This window comes from Tasmannia lanceolata, unplaced genomic scaffold, assembly GCF_043159265.1.
Source record: "Tasmannia lanceolata isolate RefF3 unplaced genomic scaffold, GAP_Taslan_0.1 ptg000002l, whole genome shotgun sequence".
NCBI lineage: Eukaryota > Viridiplantae > Streptophyta > Magnoliopsida > Canellales > Winteraceae > Tasmannia > Tasmannia lanceolata.
Window position 1 is genome coordinate 26,081,369 of NW_027518679.1, and position 14,834 is coordinate 26,096,202.

The 14,834-nt window shown below is 37.9% G+C and overlaps 1 protein-coding gene across 2 annotated transcripts; it reads right to left on the reverse strand.

The window, feature by feature from the left end:
* Nucleotides 1-1,720: 1,720 nt before the first annotated feature.
* On the reverse strand, nucleotides 1,721-10,314 carry LOC143847385 (putative mediator of RNA polymerase II transcription subunit 26b). 2 transcript variants are annotated; one of them, XM_077356293.1, is made up of 10 exons: nucleotides 9,917-10,314; nucleotides 8,961-9,436; nucleotides 4,355-4,423; nucleotides 4,135-4,217; nucleotides 3,286-3,338; nucleotides 3,047-3,156; nucleotides 2,876-2,903; nucleotides 2,473-2,765; nucleotides 2,251-2,341; nucleotides 1,721-2,154 (listed from the first exon to the last, which is right to left on the reverse strand). In XM_077356293.1, exons 2-10 carry the CDS (start codon nucleotides 9,420-9,422, stop codon nucleotides 2,027-2,029), a joined length of 1,317 nt encoding a protein of 438 aa, XP_077212408.1. In that variant the 5' UTR covers nucleotides 9,423-9,436; nucleotides 9,917-10,314; the 3' UTR covers nucleotides 1,721-2,026. The 2 variants fall into 2 exon arrangements, with proteins under 2 accessions (XP_077212408.1, XP_077212343.1); XM_077356228.1 differs by having other exon boundaries at nucleotides 8,961-10,314.
* Nucleotides 10,315-14,834: the final 4,520 nt, after the last annotated feature.

Here is a 14,834-nt window from a genome sequence, read left to right on the forward strand (position 1 = left end):
GAAAAAGTTGCCCTCACCTGTACTTTTACCCCTCCTTATTGAATCATTTTTGTGCTAGCTATACTCCCTCCATCTGGGTCAATCATGATTAACACCAAATAGTTAGAATTCAGGCATTATGCGTCCAATATGCAAAAGTTCTTCAACCAGCCAGGTGAAATAGAAATCCAATTCCAGAACTTTTTTTTTGCAAAATTAGGTCATTTACCTCTTGATTTTGATGAAAATAGCTATCTAACAATATGAAGAGCTAACATCATTAAATTTCTTATCGAGCTTGTAAATACTTCATTTTGTCCTTGACTTAACTGACCTTGTTGCCTCAGAGTGATGAAAAGTTTTGATGATGTGCTAAGAATTGAGAACCAAAAAAGGTATGAAAATCACCAATGCTTCAAAATACCCAAAGTTTCAAAATCCTATATACAATAAAAACCACAAGAAATCCTAAAAACCATAAACGTATCTTAAAAACCTTTAAACCCTTTGCAAATCTTGAAACACAGGAACATTGAAATCATAAGAAACTCGCGCTAAAAAGGTGTTGGATCGATGAATCTAATATGTAGAGAAATTTGGCCAATCTCATAGGAGATCTTTCCAATTTCATAAGTGCTGTAGTTTTAATTTTGTGCTTTCTTTCTTCTCCTGATCTTAGGCGAAGATCGGAGAGACTTCTATCCATCCTAACCTAGCATAAAGAAATTTGACCAACCCCACATATCACCCTCTGGTCATGTGGACTGATCACAGGCTACCCTAGCAGCAATGTATCAATGACTGCTGTGGGGCGATTTATCAGTGACAAATCCGCCCCTTTTGATTACTTGGGACACCCAGCAGCAGTGTATCAGTGAATATCAATGACTGCAAAGGAGCTGATGTTATCAGTGACAAATCCGCGCCTTTTGATTACTTGGGACACCCAGCAGCAGTGTATCAGTGAGTATCAATGACTGCAGAGGGGCTGATGTACTTCACGTCAAATTCAATCGGGGTTCATTGCCACGTACACTGCTGCTGGGACAAGTGTCCCAAGTAATCAATAGGGGCGAATTTATCTCTCCCCTTTCTTTTTCATAGCTAAGAATTGTTTGTTTTTCCATATATAATTAGCCTTTGTTTACTTCAAAGTAATCTTTTCATATTTTAGAAAGCATTTAAATATTTAATCATATATATTAGAAGAGATTGATTTCAATTTGATGAATTTGAGGCCTAATGCCTTTTGAATTCCATCACTAGAGAATAAACGCATGTAGGAATATATGCCTGGTACCAGACCCTAATTCAGGTAGAAACTTTAAAATATTAGAAATCAGAGAACATTTCTTCTCCCCTCCCCTGTATCATTATTCTCACCTTATGTTGTTCGTTCACGAAGTATGAAAAGGATAACAGGGGGAGGATTCTCTCTTTTGGTTACTTTATTTTTCACCAGGCCACAGCGCCTTCAGAGTGCAACAAGACTAGTTAAAAGAGAGACAATACCAATCAAGAAAAAGATTATTACCTCTTCAATGGCAGCACCCAGCTGGAGGAGAGAAGAGTCGTGAAGCTAGGAGCAAACAGTTTTAAGCAATGTGAGACAAGTTCCTCACTTCCCACACTTGGGACCATGACAAATAACATCAGACAAAAAATGCCCTGAACAAAATATGGTGGCCACAAGCAGGGAAGCCCAAGGATTGAATTTTCCTGTATGATAACCGGTGCAAAGGATACCAAATGTTTATCCATTTATATTGACAAGTATAAAGTACTTTCATGATATGAAAATGCACTTGATCAGTGCTTTTATATGATGTAAATTGTGTCTGTGAAGAAGAAAAGATTAAATGGGTTTCTGTAAACTAAGGTTTTCTATATATTTAACCGCAGGACTTTGGTGTATGAATCGAGTGGGTTGACAGATGCCCATCCCAAACGAATTATAGTAGGCCGGAGAATAGTTTTCTTCCATTTTGTGCATGGAAAAGGAAGGAAAACAACTAGTAAATGCAAAAGGTTCAATTATTCAGAAAGACTACCGCCGCCCATTTGCCAAACGGCGATTTTGGGTTCCTGGTTTAGGGTGGGAGTTTCTATGACCAGATCCTACATTCTTAGGAAGATCACGCAACTCCATGACCTGTACAGTCCGTTGCTTCTTCACTGTCACAAAGAAAATTACAGTGACTGTCAGATCAAATGCAAGAATTATAACATCACAAAAACAATAGAAATCATATAAATTGGAGACAAACATACCATTCTCAGCTTGTTTGTACCCTTCCTGAAGTTTCCTCTTTGAAGCTTCAAGCTTCACTTGGACCGACAATTCATCTGAATACTTGGATTTCTATAACCCAAGATGCAGATATCAGAAGGGCTAAAAATTGAACTCAAAAGCTGTGTACTTGATCAGACTAAACAAATTTATAGTCTGATAGTAGTCAGATGCCATGCCATTTGGCATTAAGTAATACTTACATCGCTCAGTGGCTTCTTCTGGACAGGGATCAGGTCAGATTGTCGCTGCAACATTGTATCTCCGTTAGCTTTATGCTCTAAGCTTAATTTTGGAGGTCTCCCTGGACCAGAGTGGGCTTTGGAAGGCTTGGTTTGCTTCTCAACGGCCTCTGGTTTCTTCATCAGGCTCTTATCCTCCTTAGGCACACTTGCATCATGCGGACTCTGCTGCTTCCTCTTAGGATGATGGTTTTCTGATGTGGGTATCCTTCCATTCTCACGATTCTTGTCAACATCCCCACTGCTTCGAAAATCTGAAACAAAATTCCAACAAAATGATGAATTAAGACATGGGAATTTGATAACAAAGAACCAACCAGCATTAAGTATAGAGGGTAGAGAAAATATCTCAAATTAAACTCACTTCCATCGTCATCCATGCCATCAAAAAACTTTGTATTGGTACAGTGAGAAGACACAAACAGCAGAGCTCAGTCAGTTCATTATTGTACCAGTGGAAAACACAATAAAATCCAGTAGAATAATACTACTATCCTAGAGGAGGAGAAAGTTATTTTTATTGTAATCAATCTACCTGAGAAAAATCCATGGAAGTAGTAAAGAAAGCTAAATCATCCAGCGGAGGTGAGGGAAGACCATCTTCGTCATCCACAACAGAAGGATTCACAGACTCTGGCGAATCTCCTGCAATCACAAATTCAAAACCACCGAGTATGCTACAGGTAAGCAATTTCAGAACAAACTGAATATTCATATCTATTAAAAACTTGGCCAGAAAAGGCGGAGAAAGCTAAACACACCCAATATTCCTACCTGCAATAGCAGCCGCAGTTTTTACCCATTCATCTACAACAACCTTCCACCCACTGCAATACACAACAAACACTTTAAAGTGTAAGCATTAGCATGAGACTTTACCGGAAGTTATACATCAACCATTACAGGAAAAAACAATATGGTTCGATTATTTATAGATTAAAATACAAAAAATTCTATCTGCAAGCCAACCTAGTGCTCACTACTAAAGAAAATTGAAGTTGTTCTACTGACGCTAATCTATCTGCATACAAAAAACTGAAATTGGGTCTTAATATCCATTTGTGAGGCATAAAAAAACTGATAATGGTCCAATGCTAGGAAGTCAAGCTCTAAGGCATAGAGGCAGGAACATATTAGTGGTGCACTTGAATTGCTGGAATAAACTGTCTGCTAAGCTACAGGCGGTTAAATGAGTACAAATGGGTTTGTCAACTTATTCATAGATATAGATGAAATTCAACTCATCACTTGAATCTATCAAAAGATACGAAAAAAATGAAATGCACTGCATTGATCAGATCAGAAACACAATATCACGGGGTTCTGCTACCCTAAAAACAATGCAAGAGGGAGAGGGTTTGTCAATAATATGGAGGAGAAAGATGATGCATTAATTAGGAAGAGAATAGAGTTTGCTGATACATTTCGCAAATAGAGTAGAAAAAAGTGGAAAAAACCATAAAAATTACAGAAGAAATAAGGAGTCTGTTATGAGTTTTCTCCAGTACTAACAATCACAAATGATAACAAACTGGTGGATGAATAGATTACCTAACACAAGGAAATCAAAATGCAAGAGAAACAAATTTTAATTAACTTCCAGCAATGAATAAGAAATTGTACTCAATAAGAGCCCGAGCAAGGTGACCAATCTGCTTTGATCCTTGCTTCCGCATATTGTTAACAGCCTTACCAATCTCTGTCGCCTGAGAAAAAACGGTATATCTCTAGTGAACATTTCATATTTGCACATTTCAATTAACTAGAAACCGCCCTTCATAAAAACGTGCTTTTCTGAACTCAATTATATAATAAAATTAACAAGAAGAGATCCAATTGGCACCTTCAATGTTTCCACAGACAGCTCCATCAACTGAAGCCTCCTCAAAGACTCAAACAGTGCACCGTCAGACTGGAAACAACAACCAGAGAAACTCAAATTAAAATCAAACTCATAAAAGGGAATAAAATGAGCAATCTTATCTTTGACCACCACTTCTGTAATTAATAGTAGAGAAATGCTAGACGGAAGGGAGCCCTTGCAAAAATCAAGTGAAAGGGCTCCTCCATTGGCTGGATGTCACCATCCTCTTTGACTTTCTCGTCATTATTAATGATGGATGGTGACGTCCAGCCAATGGGGGAGCACTTTCACTTGATTTTTGCAAGGGCTCCCTTCAGTCCACCATTCCTCTTAATAGTAATCAAACATATGGTTTAAAATGTAGTGACACGGGTGGGAATTGAATGCAAGAAGCAAGGGGTTTAGGAACCAGAAAATCCAGGAAGCAAGAAGTTCTAAAGAAATGAGAAAATATGTCGAAAACGTAGTTGAAAGTCAACATGAAGTGTAAAATAAGCCTCGTTGGAAACGAATCAAAAGTATATAAAAAAAAGTAGGATTGTAGTAGGTTAGGGAGAAAGGGTTAATGAAAGAAAGGATACAAGTATCAAAGAAGACTTTGCGACTGATTAGAGTTATAAGTTTTAGGAATTTAAAGTTTCACATGTCTTGTACAGGTAGATTTAATGTCAGTGTTTTTTTTTTTTTTTTTTGTGTTTATGTGTGTGTGTGTGTGGTGGTGGTGGTGGTTGGGGGGCGGAGGGACGGGGACGCTCACTGCTCTGGCTAAGGAAAGGAAGGGACTCTCTAAACATCAATACGTAGTCACACGAATGAACAAGACAGCTACTCACGGCTCTCTCTACTCTTAGGAGCAGAGGGGACCGCTCATTTGCAGCACTCAAGTCCTGCCCTTGGCGGACAGTGCTCCACCCCGGTGAACTCATGTGGTTCCGACGTGCCCAGAGGCTAGAGGCGGATCCGGTTGCGGTCCTAAGGATTTCTCTGTGCTGCAATATAGAGGATCAATGGCTTCCTCGGTGGAGCGGGGCCGTGGGGGGGGGGGGGGGGGGGGGGTGGTTAGTATACACAAGTTTCTAAAATGAGTTCTCAAGTTTAAAATGAACTTATTTTTTAAATATGCTCCTTTAGCATTATCAAAAGAGAAAATGTTCGTTTATGAAGAAATAATCATCTAAATAGGAGGAGTACTATTAAGATGAATGCTAGATTCACAGGCGCCCTGTTGGTCAGATCATGGTTGCCGACCCCAACTTGTTTGGGACAAAGGCTTTGTTGAGTTGAGTATGGTTGCCAGAGTGGGAAGTGAGTGCAAGAAACGAGCGGTTGAGAAAAGAGAAAATGCAGAAGCGAAAAGCTCTAAAGAAAGTAAAGTGAAAATGTGGGAAGCGTGATTAAAAGTTGACATTAAGCATGTACTAAGACTCATTGGAAGCGGACAAGCACATAGAAAGAATAGGATTGTAGTCTATGATTTAGCCGACACTTTTAATTTATTGCTGACACACATGTCATGCCGTGTCAGACACGACACGCATGTCCACCCATGTCGACACTCCTTTGGACACTTCTAAATGTATTGCTATAAGTTTTAGAGTTAATGTGAGTGTGTGGACACATATTTATGTAATTATCAATAATTTTATTCGTGTCCCCATTTCAAGGTTTTTAAATGTTGCCATTTCAAACAACTCATCAGTGCCGAAACTCGACTCACGTATCCATATCAACAAATTATAATTCTATATACTTTCTATTTTAGCCGTGTCCCCGTTTCTAAATATTGGGGGTTTACCATGTCTGACACTTCATGTCCGTGTCGACACGCGACACTCGCGTCAGTCCACAGATCATAGATTGTAGTAGGATACGGAGGAAAGGTTAATCTAGGTAAGGATTACATGTAGAAAGAAGATTTCATGACTACTTAGAATAATAGGTTTTAGGAGATTACGGTTTCACGTGTTTTATCCATGTATATTTAATGTTTAAGCTTTTCAAAAAAGATAAACATAATTTTCATTCGAAAATTGATATGAGTTTTCAATTTTAAATTGCACTCTTCTTTTAGCACGCTCCTTCGGCATTATCAAAAGGAGAAAATATTCTTTTTGGAAAAAAAATCACATAAATAGGAAGTGTACTCTGAATTAAAAGGAAATGCATAGGAAGTGTCTAGGAAGCGTGCTTCCCTAAATTTGGGAAGTGAGAAGAACTTAGCTTCCAAGCGAGTTTCCGGAGAAGTGAGCTTCCCATCCAACTAGGAAGTTTCCATTTAAATATTGATCAGATTTCATTAAAGACGGTTAAGATCTTAATTTTCTGTGCCATCTTAAATGGAATCTGACCAATAACGGCGCCCTTTGCCTCCTTTTTGCAAGGACGCCTGCGAATCTAGCATTCCTCGTACTATTAATTAATGAAAATTTTCTTTTACAAAGAAATAATCATCTAAATAGGACGTGTACAATTAATTAGGAGGAAACACAAAGGAAGTGTGAGGGAATCACGATTCCCCTAAATTTGGGAAACAATAACTTAGATTCTAAAGTGACCTTCCCATCCAACTAGGAAGTTTCAGGTAACTAGGATTTGAAACCATTACTAAAAAAGCTCCAAACATAATAGAAGGTAAACCCTTCCGAGCCCAAAAGGTCACTGCAATATTACAATAGCATCTAATCCTAATCCATCCCCATATTGAAAACAGCAAGTTCCCCCTCATTATGCGAAGAACTAGGGACGGAAGCCTCAGAGTCAATTTACCCCAATGGAATTGTCATTGAGTTGGATTCTTCCTATGCTGCTTGAGCATAGCTTGGTGCAACTCCTATAGTACCTTTCGCTGCCCGCCAAGCATCACTTACTAATAGACAAAATAAGATAATAGAATGCTTTAAAGAAGCCGTAGCTTGCTTCAAAAACCTTTACTAATATTGCATCGCTGCGACTGCATTTTCAAAGCGAAGCGAACCAAAAGCGTATAAAAATGAGTAGGACTAAAGTAGGTTAGGGAGAAAGGGTTAATGCAGGTAAGGATTACAAGTATCAAAGAAGGCTTTGCGACTTATTAGAATTACAATTATAGGAATTTCTAGTTTCACATGTTTTTATACATGTAGATTTAATATTGTTTTTGAAAAAAATAATATACATGTGTCATTTGAAAGTGAATATATGTTCTCAAGTTTTAAATGCAGTCATTTATTTGAATACGCTTCTTCAGCATTCTCAAAAGGAGAAAATGTCCTTTTATGAAGAAATAATCATCTAACGCAATACTTGTGTCTGTGTCCACAAATCATAGGATTTTATGGTAGTTGCGTTTGCTGCTCTTTTGTGACAATTGGGTTAGAAACATATAATAGACTGTGAATTGAATTCTCTGATTTAGTTGCTTGGTTGCAGTTGATTAGATCAGAATAAAATTATAGTCTGAATTCACCAAGCTGTTGCTTCATTATAGTTAATTAGATGACTAGTTTCTTATTTTGGGGGTTTTAATTTGGAGGATTTCGAGGAAGCTTGATGCATGGTTGTTTTGATTGTTGATTTCACTATGGGGCTGGATTAGGATTAGATACTACTGTAATCTTGTATTGACTTTTTGGGCATAAACCGGAAGAGTTTACCTTCTATTATGTTTGGAGCTTTTTTTAGTAATGGTTCTAAACCACACTGACCTGGTTGGATGGGAAGCTTGCTTCAGAAGCTAAGTTCTTGTTTTCCAAATTTAGGAGAAGCGTGATTCCTAAACGTTTCCTATGTGTTTCCTCTTAATTAACAGTACACGTCCTATTTAGATGATTATTTCTTCATAAAAGAACATTTTTATTAATTAATAGTACATGCCCGAGTGTCGGACACGCCACACCCCTAAAATTTAGAAACAGAGATACACCTACAATAGAAAGCATATATATTCATGATTTGTCGATACGGATTCGTGTGTCGAGTTTCGACACGAATACGAGGCGTCTGATATGGCAACCCCTAAAAATCTCGAAATAGTAACATGCTCATACAAGTACAAACATATAAAATTACCGATTACTAACATAATTTGCAACAATATAAATATGTTATTTGCTTAATAAATTTTAGGATTAATCAACTATAATCGAAAACATACATGAGATAATCAAATACCAATGAATTCATCAATTTAATCTAGTTCTCTTACATCTCCAATATACAGTGAGAAAGAAGACAATGTGATACAATGAATATTAATATTGGAATAAGAGTTTTGTTTAGAGTTTTAGATTAACATCATATATATTAGTTAAAGAAGAGCTAATAGAAGACTTTATAACAAAAGAAGAGTTAATAATAAAAGAAGTAAATACAATATTCAATAATAAAATAGAATGTCACACATAATACGGTACACATTAAGCCTGGCACTTCTAGCAGTACATTTAAAAGTGTCAAAAGGAGTGTCAACACGTGAGGACACGCGACAAGACACGTGTTAACAATAAATTTAAACTGTCCGTTAAATTATAGATAACAACTAATCTCAAACCCCATTTAAGAAAAGTAAACACAAATGCAAATAGGAACAAGAGAAATAGAGATCAACCTCATCTTGATAATTGCTAAGAACCGCTTTTATCCTCAAAACCTCCCCAATAATCTGACTCTGCTCTTCAATCTCATTAGTCAGCTCCTCTGCCACATCATAACTACAATTGCTCACATGATTAAGCTCCTCGCGATCAGTTGTACTACTATTCACTTTACTCTCCTTCCCACCAAATCCAGCTCCCTCAGAACCACCATCACCACCAAAACCACCCTCCTTAATCTTGTTATCATCCTCTTTGGGAACGACAAGCTCAATGCGATTGCAACCAAAACACCGGGTTAAGTGAGATGAAAACAGTTTCTCAGCAATGCCATCTCTTCGCATTAGGAATTCCTTTGGGCAATCCGATGCCGCGACCATGATCCCACACTCAATCACCTCAAAGATATCCGAATCTGCGCTGTGAAAGTACTTTCGCCAGTGATCAAGGGTACTGGATTTCATATCCATGTCCATTAACAGATTGATTTCTGGCCAAAAAGATAACTGTCTTAGCAACATATCAGATCAAATAATGATAAACCTCCATTGTTTTGATCAGAGAAACACATTCCATTTTCGGCCTAATAGGGAGTTTCAATCACTTACAGAAAAAAAAAAAAAAATCTTGTCTGGTAAACTGATTTCCGATCTTATTTGGGCTAGAAAAATCACAAGTTTAAGGTTTTGATCGGAAATCGAAATGGGTTTTTTTTTTTTGTTTTGGTCTAAAGAAACGAGTTTATAATCGAAAATTAGATAAAATGAGTCGAAAAACCCTAACTGATGAGAATACAGAAGGGTTTTTAACCGACCCAGAAGCAAAAGATTGAATCTTATTACAATTCTGATCGGAAAATGGGAATATATGCTGAGATTTTTACCGAACCCAACAAGATTATAATCAGAAATAACAAAGAAAAAACAGTACTAAGAGCCTTTTTCTGATTGAATTCAGACAAAAAACAAACCCTTCTGGCGACAGACCCAAATGTAAAAGATGAATTTTGCGATGTTACGATCAAAAAATCAGTAATGGGCATCCTTATTATTGCTGGAGCCGAGATGGGTTTTAAGATTTCGAGCAAAAAAGGCAAAAAAATAGCATTAAATTCGGGGTCCTGTTTGGGGAAAAACAACTCTCTAAATAAGGAAAATAAAATCTTTCTCGGTTCTTTCTCTCCCTCTCTCCCCCCTTGCTACTAATTGGGGGGAAAGGGATAATAAAGATGACAAGTTGTGGATAATGGAAAATGGGCAAAACCGGATTTGATTGGGTTTAGCTGGTTTTGTAAAACCAGTTCAAAGAGAGATAAAAAATGGTTTTTTGTTTGATTGATGTCTCTAGTTTTGTTGACTCGTTTTGTGGGGTTATTGGAAAGAGGGAAAAAGGTTTCGAATTTTTAACGTTTTCATTCAGTTGATTTCACTTTATTGATATTTGCACTACTATGTTTTGATAACTGCACTATCTCACTTTGTCTTTTATGACTTGTCAGTCGTCAAACGTTTATTACAATAACCTGTACGGGTGTGGCTCTTTGGCTTAATGTCATGGGTATGGCCCCATCAGCTAGGGGTGCAACTTGGGTCGGGCTCAACCCGAACTCGACAGGTTCAGCCCGATTTTAGCTCGGGTTGGGTTGGGAAAAGCCAACCCGATTTCATTTCGGATTGGGTTAGGGTTGAGGCCCTGGCAACCCGATCCGATCTGACCTTTACCACTGGCATCTAGTTTTATCATGTTTTTCTAGGATTACCCGAGATAAACCCGACTTAACCCGACCCAATTTGGACGCGGGTTGGGTTAGGGTTGACCATCTCAACCCAAGGCTCGGGTTGGGTTGGGTTAGGGTTGAGAGAATGCTATCTTGGGACGGGTTAGGGTTGGGGCTTCAACCCGACCCAACCCGACCCGAGTTGCACCCCTACCATCGACACGAGTTCGACTCCCCCGAGCTTATTCGATGCGGGTGGTTTACGGGTGATTGCTCGCATCTGTAGGGCATAGTCCTACCCTAAAAATTAGGGTGGGAATACCCAACATCATAAAAAAAAGTTTTTTACAATTCCCAAGAGGGAAATGTTATCAGCACAACCATATTTTGATATTTGCACAAACCCAACTGTCTTTTCTTCTTTAATCGGCTTGTGAGAGCTCTTTGGGTTATTGATATTTGCACGACCGTATTTTTATAAATGCACTAGTTCAACTTATCTATTTTATGACGTATCAACTTACTTAAAGAGTTCTGACAAGCTGAGTACTAAAGAGTTATTACATTTCCTAAAAAGTTCTCACACGCCGATTAAAGAAAAAAAGACAGGTGGGTTTGTGCAAATAATCAGAATATTGTTATGCTGATAACATCTCCATTCCTAAAAAGCTCTGAAAGACTGAAACCAATTAACTAGAAAAGTCCATCTAAGTTCGTGCATTTATCAAAATATAGTAGTGTTGATATCACTAGCCTCTGGGGATTTGTTGTTTCTTTTCGGAAGCTATCTGGACAAGCGGTTTTGAATAAGTGGTTTCAGGTTTTCTCGGTGACTCTTTTCACGTGTCAAATTCTATAGAGGCGAGTATTTCAGCAGGTCGGCGATGTTTTAGTAAAAGCCGTGAGAATCCCCAAATGTTCAAATTCTATAGAGGCGAGTATTTCAGTTGCTCGGCGATGTTTTCGTAAAAGCCGTGAGAATCTCCAAAAGATCGGAGGGAACCGAAGTCCATTTTCATTTCCCCTGAATTGGTTGCCGGAGGGAAAGTACAAGCTATTTCAGTTTTCTGCTAACATACGCCTGTGATGTGGACACTCGGTTACAAAAACTTTTTTGACCGTTGGTACTAGGGTTGTAATTGGACCCAAAGAATCCGAACATAAATGGCAGGAATTGCGTACAGAGTATCCAGGTCCATTGGATCCAAATCCTCAACTCAACTCAACTAAGCCTTTGTCCCAAACTAGTCGGAGTCGGCTAATGAGTCCTTTAGAAAATTTTCACGAAGAAGGTGAAAGAATTGACCCGAATCAGATTGACTAAGTCTAATCGTGACACTAGTTGTGTTGGTCTACATGGATCATTTTCTTCTATTCTCTCCTCTCTAATGCCATGTTCTATGTTATGTTCCTAGCCATCAAATCTTTCCTCACTGTTTTTACCCAAGTTGTTTTTGGTCTGTTCCGTCCTCTTTTTACTCCATTGGATCCAGATCCTAAGGTTCCAAAATTATTCTGTAGTGTGACCCGGACATAGGCCCAAAATCCGGGAGACTGCCCAAGATCAAGGGTGTCCATCATATAATTTCTCTACACAAATGTAATATCATAAAAGATTTAATATTATGTGTGTAAGTGAGTCCAATATTTCTCTTAAGGTACAGTGCGGCCCCCCTTCTTATACACCGGAAAATCTCCCAGTGGATAAGAAGTAATTGTGTTGATTGGAGAAAATCAAGGATGTGAAAAAGGACACTGATGGAAAATCTCTCATTGGATAAGAGGTAATTGCGTTCATTGGAGAAAATCAAGAAGCGATCTTGCAGCTACCCCAATGTAAAACACGGTTTCCTCGATAATATCTGACTATTGCTTGACTTGGCCCCACCCATATTACTAATCACCGAGATCCCAAAATTGTATTTTACTAGTTGCAGTCCCGCACGGGGCGACGAAAAATTATATTTTTGAAATATTTTTTTATTATTACTTAAGTGCAAAACAACCCAAAATAGAATACCAAACGTTAAGGTGTAGAATTCCTTTTTTATAGGTGTAGAATGTGAAACATCAGTGTAGAATTCCGTTTATAGATATAGATGAGAGATTTTAGCATCTACTTTCTCTTTAATAGAAATGGAGTACAGTAAAGAGGGGTTGCAAAGTGGAATATAGAACGATTTGTTTTTCTAGAAAGAACTTTTGGAATTCTAAAAGTATAAAACGATGTGCAACATTCCCTTCATGCGTTTTAAAATTTCGATATGCAGTGAGGGTGCCACGTGGCGACACTCCTAGAAAAAAAACTTTTGGAATTCCAAAAAGTGTAAAACGGTGTGCAACATTCCCTTCAAGCATTTTTAAATTTCGATATGCAGTGGGGGTGCCACGTGGTGACACCCCAGCTTACCAGATTCAGCTTTATAGATATAGATAGATTGATGGACGTTCGAAAGGAGTTATTCATGACCCCATCTATTTATATAATAATATATTATGAAAAGATATTTTCTTTTATGTGAGTATTTGTGTGAAAATGCAGTAGGACCCACTTCGTAGGATGATCCAAATTGTTCATGTGATGGGCCACAACGTAAATAGGTTGTACCCCTGTAAATAATCTCCATAGGATGATTGCAACCCTTTGATCTTTGATCTGCAATGAGACTGTACATTATAGAAACCTCAACAGATTGGGGGGTTAATTTCATCCTATGGAGATGATTTACGGCGTACAACCCATTTATGTTGTGGCCCATCAAATGAACAATTTGGAAAAGTAGAAATTTCCATTTACTATCTACTTCTAAATCTACCCTCCCTATTTAATAGCCCCTCTTTCCTCTATGAGTCATGTGTGCCAAGTCATACCAAAAATGTTTTGCTTCCCATATACAGATACACCCCCTCAATTATTGCCAAATTCCACTTCTAACCCCGTGGTATTGAAGGTACCAAAGACACCCTCTCAACTTTCCGACAATTTTAAGTACATCCCCTGACTTTTCACCCTATAGTTCAAAATTCATCAAAGACACCCCCTGTCAATTTCTTCGTTCCCATCCACGCTGTCATGTAACAAGCATTATTGAAAGATGAGGGGGTGTCTTTGGTGAGGCGATACCACAGGGTCAGAAAGAATTACTTCTAATACACCGAGAAATTTTTCACTAGTTTCCTATTTCACATCCTTGATTTTCTCCTATCAACACAATTACTTCTTATACATCGAGAGATTTTCCATGAGTTTCCTACTTCACATTCTATTGATTAAAAAGTCGAGATTTCCATTCACTTTCTACTTCTTAATCTATCCTCCCTATTGAATAGCCCATCTTTCCTCTATAATTCATGCGTGTCAGGTCATACTAAAAATGTTTGGCTTCCCATAACGTCAGTTTTTTGTTGTTGTATCTTTAAGTTTGCTGTTATTCTGGAAGAGGAAAAATCATTGTTTCATATTACTATGTACATCAAACACGCTCTCTTCCTCCTACCATATACATCCAACTGATTTTCTGAAGAGATGGAGCAGTGAAAGAAAACAAGATCCTCACAAATGTGGAAGCAGATAATCGAAACAACGGCTAATAGAGGTCAATCTGTTCCGTTCATGCATCCGGCTCTCAACACCGTCACCATGGATCACGATATCAAGAATTACTTCTTATCCACTGAGAGATTTTCCGTGAGTTTCCTATTCACATCCTTGATTTTCTCCAATCAACACAATTACTTCTTATCCACCAAGAAATTTTCCATGATTTTCCTATTTCATGTCGTATCGATTAAAAAGTCAAGATATCCATTGCCTATCTACTTCTAAATCAATGATCCTTATTCAATAGTTCCTGTTTCCTCTATGAGTCCTACGTGCCAAGCATGGTTTCAAATTTTGATTTCAGAATGCGTTCCGGTCCTCACCGAAATGAAATTTTTGGCCGAAATTTCAAAATTTCGGTCGAAATCCGACGAAATTAAATTAAGGTATATTTTATCTCGTACAAAATTTCGGCCGAAATTACCGGAATTTTTGTAATTTTGGCGGAATTTTGGGATAACATTAAATAATGAATAAAAAAAGAGTTTTTTTGGGTGAAATCCTTAAATTTCGAACGAAATTAATTTCGGGATAAATGAAATTTCGGTCGAAATTTGATACCGTTTCGGG

Excerpts from the sequence above, each read along its gene's own strand:
- LOC143847385 (XM_077356228.1), bottom strand. The coding sequence starts at position 9,467 with ATGTTGCTAAGACAGTTATCTTTTTGGCCAGAAATCAATCTGTTAATG. Across the intron at positions 2,904-3,046 it reads CTTCCATGGATTTTTCTCAG|TTTTTTGATGGCATGGATGA; the intron begins GTAGATTGATTA and ends ACCAATACAAAG. Across the intron at positions 2,155-2,250 it reads GTACAAACAAGCTGAGAATG|TGAAGAAGCAACGGACTGTA; the intron begins GTATGTTTGTCT and ends TCTTTGTGACAG.